General features: G+C 34.6%; 1 protein-coding gene across 10 annotated transcripts in view; it reads left to right on the top strand.

Moving 5' to 3' along the window:
• Nucleotides 1-9,149, top strand: part of LOC6643181 (thyrotroph embryonic factor) — a 59,424-nt gene extending 50,275 nt beyond the window's left edge. For 3 of the 10 annotated variants that reach the window (XM_023176136.2, XM_023176130.2, XM_047012246.1), the window contains exons 2-5: nt 7,170-7,324; nt 7,691-7,931; nt 8,746-8,987; nt 9,059-9,149. In XM_023176136.2, coding sequence (XP_023031904.1) covers nt 7,170-7,324; nt 7,691-7,931; nt 8,746-8,987; nt 9,059-9,145 — 725 coding nt within the window. In that variant the 3' untranslated portion in view covers nt 9,146-9,149. Of the gene's footprint in view, nt 1-5,009; nt 5,052-7,169; nt 7,325-7,690; nt 7,932-8,730; nt 8,988-9,058 lie in introns of all 10 variants that reach the window. The other 7 variants (XM_023176134.2, XM_047012247.1, XM_023176132.2 and 4 more) reach the window with 6 other exon arrangements.
• The last annotated feature ends 332 nt before the right edge of the window (nt 9,150-9,481 follow it).

The following is a 9,481-nucleotide window of genomic DNA, read 5'->3' as shown; positions in this document are numbered from 1 at the left end:
GTAATTGATAAACAAATTGTCTCAACTTTTGTGACAATAACAAAAAATTGTTTGCAATTGGATGCCTAATGTGATGAATGGGTGTGTGTGTGTGTGTGTGTGTGTGTGTGTGTGTGTGAAGTGTGTGTTTGTGGTTTGTTTTTAATCTATAATTCTAAACATTTCATATGACTTCCTTTCGTGCTTTTGGCCAGAATAATTAATCTTTTCTTTTGTTGTTGCCCATTTTGGTTTCAAATTGAAATTGAAAATTGTCAATTGATGTCGTGTGTGTGTGTGTGTGTAAGTGTGTGTGTGTTGACTGTTGGCACATGACAAAAGCAACAATTTGTTGTGGAAGAGGTTCGTCACACACTTACCCAGATAGGCGGCCTGCCAAAATGCAACGTATTACAGTTATTTCAATCAAAGTGAACGCTTTACTACTCGACTTGACTCTTCGCGTCGTCGTCTTGGTCGTGGTCTTGGTCGTTATTTGACTCGTTTTTCCCCAGATTGCGTTTTGCCAACATTTCTAGCCCAGGCAAAATGGACACGGACGGAAAATGTTGTGTATGTGTGTGTGTGTGTGTGTGTTTGCTGCAACATTGCGCAATCGCCAAAGCACCAACTGACTGACTGGCTAACAGGCACAACACGGCACAAAACGGTGGTAAAAACGTGCGTTGACGTCGTTTGTTGTTGTCTTTGAGACTCATCGTACAAAGTCATTTAGTTTGTTGCTTGTTGGGTGAGAAAGAGAGCCCGAAAACAAAAAAAAATCAGTGAAAGTAGTGGCCAAGAGTCGATTTTTAATTGTTACTATTTCACACGTCGTCAGTTTTTTTTTTTTTTTTCGAGAAAGACCAGAAGCCAAAATGTTTGATTGAAATTCAGTGTTTCGATTACGTTTTTTTGTTGTACCTGTTGCTGTTGCCCCCCACCTGCCACCTCCCACCACCACCCCTCTCTCATTTCGCCCCTTTCGTGTTTTGTGGCCAATTTGTATTTGGGTCTTGGTGTCTTTACACTCTCGCCATCTCGCTCACTCTTTGTTTTCTTCGTGTCTTTGGCTATAATTTGATAATTTAATTGAGGCGCTGTGTTAGGCTATATGTATGATTAACATTTTGCTTCCTTATTTCACTCAACATCTCTCCCTCTCACTCATCTTGCCTCCTTTTATATATAGCGCCTCTAACTAAAATTGGGCTAATGGGTAAAAAAAATAAACCCCTCTCGATGTGTGTGTGTGTGTAATGGCAATTGTGTCGTCGCCTTTAGATATAGAGTAGGCGTGGCTCTGACAGTTTTCACTTTCGCTGCAGTTTTTCCGCCGTCGCCGTCGTCGCCGCCGCGCTGTGTGAGTTTTGGCCAATTAAACTATTGCAAAATAGTTTTTTTTTTCAGTTAGTTAGTTTAGCTTTTTGCGGTAGTTTGTTTTTGGCATAATTTTCTATATATATATACATATAATTTCGTAATCAAAAGAAAGCGGCATTTGCCGTTAGGGAAATTACATTTATGGCAGGTGAATTGGTTAGTAGACAGTGAGAAATTGAGAGAGATAGATATAGCGAGGGAGAGACAGAGACATGACAAGAAAGAAATTTGCCAACAGATGAGGAAAAACTTTCCGTTTTGGTTATTATTTGTATTAATATTTTTGCAATTTCCTAATTAATTTATCTAATTGGGCCAAGAGAGACTTTTGAAATTGTTCAATAAAGGCAAGAAAATATTTATCGTGTACTTATAATCAAGAGAAGTAAATCCCCTAAGAACATTACTCAACAATGAATCAATCTTTATAGACTTTTTAATAATCTTTTTTACTAATATATAAATAAATAATATAAATGCAGTGCATAAGATTGATTAAAATGTAAATAATTACATGTTAATTATTATACATGGAATATTTGATAATATAGTAATTATAAATACCAGTAGCTAAGCCATTGGATTTGAATATTGGGGTTTAGTACTTGGAAATTATTAAATATTTCGAATTTGAAAAGAAAGATTTATAAACAGAAACATGTTTTTTTTTAAATTCAAGGAAAAGAAGTACTTGCCGTACTTGTAATTTTATAGTAATTACTTTTACTTGCTTTAGGATTTGCTTTATCAATTTAATTAGAATTAATATAAGTAAAATTTGTTTTGAATTTAACTAAGTCTTGAGCAAATAATGAAAGAGCATAAAAGTAATGCATTTTATAATGCTAAAAAGTGCTGGATAACCGAAAAGAAGAAAAGGGGAATCCTTTGATTTAAGAGTCACTCCAGATTGCCAAGTGTTTGTTGTTGTTGTTGTTGTGTACACCCACCCCCCGCCCACCCAACAACAACAACAGCCTCTTGTTGTTGGTGTTGGTCGTCGTGCTAACCACCCGGAAATCAAATGCCCATCACATTTTCCCACACATAATTAATTTTCACGAAAAACCAAGCAACAAAATAAACAACAACACAAAAAGAAATAAAGAGTGGGAGGAGAGAAGAGGGACAGTGAGAGAGATAGAGAGAGAGAAGGAAAAACGCAATGCAAATGAGCGCACAAAATGCGGAATGAATGCAATGCACATAATCACAACAACAACAACAACAAAGCAGAGAGCGGGCACGGGGAGGGGTAGTAGGGGGTTAGCAACAAAGGCAAACAACTCAGACAGCGCAACAATCGAAAGTGTTACACTTTCTGCACTTCACCAACAACAACAACAACAACAGCAACAACAAACCAAACCAAACCAAAAAAAAAGTGCGATGTACAATTCATACAACGATGTAATACACAACAACAACAACAACAACGACCAGGCATTCAGTGAAGCGAACAACTACAACAACAACAGCAATAACAACAACAACAACAGTTAGAGTAATAGCAACAACAACAACGACTCGTCACTCGTTGCGCCATCGACGCATGCGCCGCCGCAGAGAATGAACAGCAACACAGAAAGAGAAGGTGGAAGAGTAGGGAGGGGCGTGGACAGGTGGTATGGGGGGGGGAAGGCTAAGAAGACAGTGGCAAAGGCTTTGTGAGGAGTGAAGAGCTACAGGTGAAAGGGGCGGCAACTTTTTACCTGTGCTATGCTTGTGCTTACTTGCTTTTTTTACCTCCTCCTCCTCCACCTCCCCCTTCTACTGCCCCTGCACCTCCCCACCTTTCTTCTTTCTTTTTATTTTCTTTTCTTTCTTTGGTTTTATGTTTGGGTTTTCGGTTGGATTTTGGTTTTGGTTTCTTTTATGTACTTTTTACGTGCCATCGTCGCGTCGTCGTCGTCGTCGTCGTCGTTGCCGCATTGCAAAGTTGGCAATCTGCCGATTACCGATTGTTGCGTAATATATATATATACAACATATTAATCGATTCATACCGATATTTCATATTTCATTTCTTAGTTAGAATCTCTGAAAAGAATCGAAAGAATGCGAATAAATTTAGTTCCCTTTCTGTCTGCAATTTTTTGTGAGCTCATGTGAAAGTTAATTTTTTGGTTATTTTATTTATCATTTGGCAAATTCTTCTATTCAAAATTGATTGCAGTGTATGACGACAATTTGACTATTACGTTAACTTGGCTTTTTGTGTGTGTTCTACTTATATTTATTGTATTTTGACTGAAAGAGATAGAGAGAGAGTGAGAAAGAGAGAGAGAGAGAGGAGGAACTAAGAGGGGTTAGAGTATTCCAGTTAAGTGATAAACTGGTTTATTTTTATTATGAATATTATAATATAATTGTTTATGAACTTGTTGTAAATCAAAAAAAAAAAAAACAAAACAAAATTTCACTTTCATTTGAATCCAGTTTTATGTTAATAAAAAAAAAAAACTACAAAATAAAACTCCTTCTCAGAGTAAATATAAAATTCCTTAAAATGTAGATATTTCGTCTTCTTTTTTTTTTTGGTTTGTGGAGGGTTTTAAGTTAGTCACTAAAAAAAAAAAAAAAAACGGATTAATTTTATACTAAAAGAAAATAAAAGTGAAAGCTAAAAAATGCTCGACATGGTCCACTAAAATTTGTGGCCAGCCATTAATATAATATACACAAAAAAAAAACACACACACACACACACACAAACAAACAACAAAAAAATGACAAAAGTTATAGTTTTTGTTGTTGTTTTGTTTGGACAAAAGTTTGTGAGTTGTCGTAGGCCCAAGCCAAGCTATATATTTGGTCAATTTTTCTCTTCTTTTTTTTTGGCATTTCTAATGAAAGTGAAACGGAAACACGAAAATTATGCAAATTATTTTAATTACAAATGAGAAATTTTGGAGGGCTTACAGATTGTGTGCGTGTGTGCGTGATTGTGTGTTTGTGTGTTTCCAAAAAATAACCATAAAAAGTGCGAGGGCTCGAGCTTCCCAAAAAGAAGAAGAGAAGCAAAAAAAAAAAACAGTTGACCTACTTAAAAATGGCAAGAGAAACTGAGCAAAAAAAAAAAAAACAAAAACCACTGAGCAACTGTGAGACAAAAAGAAGAAGAAGGAGAAAAAGAAGATGAAGCCTGTCTTTTTTTTTGGTGGCTGAGGCTAAAAATAACCTTTTTTTTTTTGGTATAATTCCTGCTGATGACACGCAGCCAGCCAGCCAGGTAGGCAGGCCAGGTAGTCAGCCAGCCATCGATGACATGTAGTGAAAGTGAAAATAAAAGATAAAAGAATTGTATCTCCCCCTACCAAAAGTCTCTCTCTACCTTATACATATGTATGTATATCCTCGTCTTTGTGCTACATGTAGATTGCATTCAAATCATACGCCCCGTAGGACAAGCAAATAATAATTAAGCCTAATGCTTAAACTAATCATAAGTTTTGCCTGATCTTCATTTGTCATTCTTGTTTGTTTGTTTCGTTTTTGTTTTATGTCGTTTCATTTTCTATGCAGAGTTGAAAAAACCAAAACCAAAGCAAAATATTTCATTTTGTTTTTTTTTTTTTGCTTTATTATTTTGTTGTATTCTTTCTTTTCTACTATCTTCTTTTTCTTTCTTCTCTTCTGTTTTACAGGCAGGAAATCTCCATTTTTGGGTTTCATTTGCAAAGCAAACGGTAATTTTTCGTCTCTCTGTGTGTGTGTTTGGTTTTTTTTTTTTGTTTTTTTGCATTCATTTCGTTTCGTTTTTGTGTTGTTTTTTTTCCTTAATTTTCTGCTGTGTTAATTGCTATGCGAAAGTTGATCTTTTGTGAATGATCTTTTATCTGTCATCAAAATTTATTGCCTCACTTAATGTTAATGAAGCATATCGTGCGTAGATATATATATATCTATATATATATTCTTGTACTATCTAATAATTCGTATGGCTTATTAACACATTTGATTTTAATTGATTTATTATAAGTTATAACCATATATATATATATATGATTTCTATATGTTTTTGGCTTGCAAATGAAATTGTTTTTGGATTCAATTCTCTTTTGTTTTTTGCCGATAGAGTGTGAAATATGTTATAAATCTTAATATTTTTTGTATTTTACTAAAAAAAAAAACCCAAAACAATATACTTTTCTGCCATCGCAAATACCTTTTTAAAGTTTTCTGCTAAGATTGAGATATTATGTTCTTAATTTTAAAAGTTGAATTACTTTCGATTGTATAATACTTTGTTGTGCTCTTTCTAAGTTTCTGGAAACCCTATCCAAGGGTCATAAACCATCTCTTTATTGCCGGAAATACTGAGTTAAAATGCCGGCTCAACAACAACAACAACAACAACCAGAAAAATTTCTTTTCATTTTGGCAACTTTTGACCTTTTACAATTCATTTATCACCTCTGAAACTTTCATCCTTAGCCAAATTCCGTGACAAGCAGGTAAAAACTAAAAACCCCAAAAAAAAAAAGCAAAACACACAGCAGTCAACATCATCAGTTAAGACATGAAAATTCCCAGACATAAATCCTCTTGGCCAGAAATGGCGAACCACCAAAAACTACCTAATTAAAAAGACAGAAAAAAAAGTTATTCATACGCCTCGTATGCCAACTTCAAACTCATTCCATACCCCAAACTAACCTATCCATTGAGCACCATTGCATGCAGATTTTTTCAAGTCCTAATTTTCACCACAATCAATAGAGAGTGAGAGTGAGAGCGAGAGTGAGAGTGAGAAAGATAGCAATGAATACGTATTACTTCATTGCATTTCACTTAGAGGCTATAAGAAAAGATATTACTTCATTGCAAAAAGAAGCAGAAAAAAAAGAAACAACTGCTGCAACAACCGCCACAACAACATGGCATAAAATTTCGCAATAGTTGGTAAAGAAAAAAAAAACAGAAACAAAAAAAAACTTCGCCAAATGAAAGTGAGAGTGAATAAGAAAGCGGAAACAACTAATGCAAGTGAGCAAAGAAAACCAACAACAACAACTACAACTACTACCACGAAAGAGAAAGAAGACAGAGGAACTGGTTTTGGATTTCTTTCTTTTTGGTTGCCATCCATCCTCAGCCATGCATCCATCCATTTGGGAGGCGGCGGCTGCGTCTCCCGCCGAAACGAGTTTCATATCAAAGAAATCTCATGCTCAGCTGCGTCTGCGCGGCGCTGCTCGCATTGAGTGAGCTTTTTTTGTTTCGAAAAGCTTTTGAGTGCCTTTTACATATGGAGGGAATGTAGAGAGACAGTGAGAGAGAGAGAGAGCGATGGGGGGGTAGTAGTTGATGATGATGATGATGATAAAAATCAGTTTGAAAGCTGAAATTTCACTTTCGCTTTTTGTTAACTTTTTTTGTTGTTGCTGTTGTTGGTTATATTCGAAAATGTTGCTTCCTCTTTGATGTTTGCTTTATGTTTGTTTGTTTGCCTGTAACCCGTTTTTTCTTTGTTTTTGTTGCTTTTATATCTCATGTTGTTGCTGTTTTTTTTTTTGTTGGTTACCAAATGCGGAAATTGCAAATGTTGCTTGGTGTTTTAGCCATTTTGTTGTTAGAAAGAACTAAAACAAATTGTTTATATAATCACATAACATTATTAAATATTAGCAACTTGACCCACTTTATAAATCAAATATATGCCTTATCAAAAGAAGTGGCTTTGAAAATGCAATAAATCTAATCATTCTTATCAATTTCTTTCTCTCTCAACCGATATATATATATATAAATTTGTATATATTTATGATGATTAATAATTTCAAATTATTGTTTTTTGTTTACAGGCAAAACCACTTCGAATAGCAAAGAATTCAGCTGTCCAGAAGACAAATACAAAGAGGAGGGTGATATATGGAATGTTGAGGCTCAAACCGCATTCCTTGGTCCCAATTTGTGGGACAAAACTTTGCCCTACGATGCTGACCTCAAGGTAACACAAGTTAGTATCATCTTCTTTCATCTGCTAAAAGTAGTGCGTGAAAAAAAATAATGAAAACCAAATCAAATCCCAAAAAAGTGTGCAATCTAACCTCAAAGTCACTTTAAAAAGTACAGTCATCACTCAGACACACACACACACACACACACACACACACACACAGACATACTTGAGCTGCTTTGTTAGTGCGAGAATTGTGCATATTCTCATCATATATATTTTTATATGAATCGATTTTTCTTTTTTCTGTGACTAATAAATGTGTGTATTTTACCCAAGTTATCAGTCTATATATATATAAATTAGTTATAGCATTTCTCATTGCAATTTCTCAATCATTATTTCTTTTGTTTTTCATATATATAGTATGCCGATTTAGATGAGTTCTTATCGGAGAATAATATACCCGATGGCCTTCCTGGCACACATTTGGGACACTCAAGTGGTTTGGGCGGCGGTGGTGGTCATTCTCGATCCGATTCGTTGGGCCATGCAGCTGGACTAACATTGGGCCTGGGTCATATAACAACAAAACGTGAAAGATCACCATCGCCATCGGATTGCATTAGTCCTGATACCCTCAATCCGCCATCTCCGGCCGAGTCAAGTAAGTATACAAATATACAATATGTAAGAGAGAGATAACAGAACAGAACCGATCCGATCTGACTCACACACACACACACACACAACTACACACACACACACATAACACACACACACACAAATGGAATGGACATTGGCTCTTTTAAGACTTTCAATATAAAGTGTGATGTTATGTAATCAATGTATCGCAAATTGATAATAAAATTCTCAAAAAAGGATTCATTTTCTCAAGTTTTTTCAATGTAAACTTTTTGGAAAATGCAGTTCATGTCTATTTACGACTTTTCCAAGCAATTTTATTTTATTCCCCGTTCTAAGCCAAAAATTGTCCGATTTAAGAATTTCGAACTTGAGAGTTTCAAGTAATCAATTTTAATGCGATAAATTTCTTACATAACAAACTGCCTTTAAATTGATATTACAGAATGTCAAAAAACATTTTCTTTTGGTATTCCTTTTTTTTTTTTTTTTTTTTGTTTTGTTGTCCTATTGCTTTTGCGAATTTATGTAAATGACTTATTTATCAAATGCTAAATGTTAAAAAAGGGTCCCAAAAGTTACAACAACATTCCAATTTGTGCAGAAAATAAAAAAGAAAAAAAATTGAAAAAAAAGAAAAAAAAATTAAAAACCTCTTGAGTAAATTTTTTCCTTTTTTTTTTGTTGAAATAAGCAATTTTTTTTTCTTTTTGATTTTTTTTTTCTTTTTTTTTTTAATTTTTTTATTTTTTTTTTCTGATGACGATCATAATTTTCTGTTGTGTACCACGAACAGTTTGTGAAACATTGTTAACATTTAGTATTTGATATTCCAGCATTTTCATTCGCATCATCGGGTCGTGACTTTGATCCGCGCACACGAGCCTTCTCCGATGAGGAGCTCAAACCGCAGCCGATGATTAAAAAGTCACGCAAACAATTTGTTCCAGATGAGCTGAAGGACGACAAGTATTGGGCCCGTCGGCGAAAGAATAACATTGCGGCAAAGCGTTCCCGAGATGCACGTCGCCAAAAAGAGAATCAGATAGCAATGCGGGCACGCTATTTGGAGAAGGAAGTAAGTGTGTCCTTCACATAACTAACTAAATGAAAGCTAATCCTGAAAATTGTTTTTGTTTTTCTCTTTAGAACTCAACATTACATCAGGAGGTGGAGCAGCTAAAACAGGAGAACATGGACTTGCGTGCACGTCTATCGAAATTCCAAGATGTGTAGGACACAAAAAAAAAAAAAAACAAATAATACATACAAAAACAAACAAACATACATATATGTGGCTTGGCGGGACACCCATAAACCACAACAACAACAACAACAACAACAAAAACAATTAAGAAACAGAAACAAGAAAGAAAGCAAATTAATGATAAATTAATATAATAATATACATAAACGATATATAGAGAAGAGAAGCGAAGCAAAGTGAAAATGAAGAGAAGAAGGGAAAGCATAATTAAAATTATTAACTAACTAATAACTTTTAGTAAAACAAAACAAAACAAAAACAAAATGCAGACATGAAAAAGCAAAAAGTACACTATAAAAACAAAA

The sequence above is a fragment of the Drosophila willistoni genome (genome assembly GCF_018902025.1).
Source record: "Drosophila willistoni isolate 14030-0811.24 chromosome XR unlocalized genomic scaffold, UCI_dwil_1.1 Seg41, whole genome shotgun sequence".
Taxonomy (NCBI): Eukaryota; Metazoa; Arthropoda; class Insecta; order Diptera; family Drosophilidae; genus Drosophila; species Drosophila willistoni.
This window is presented reverse-complemented; position numbering and strand designations above follow the sequence as displayed.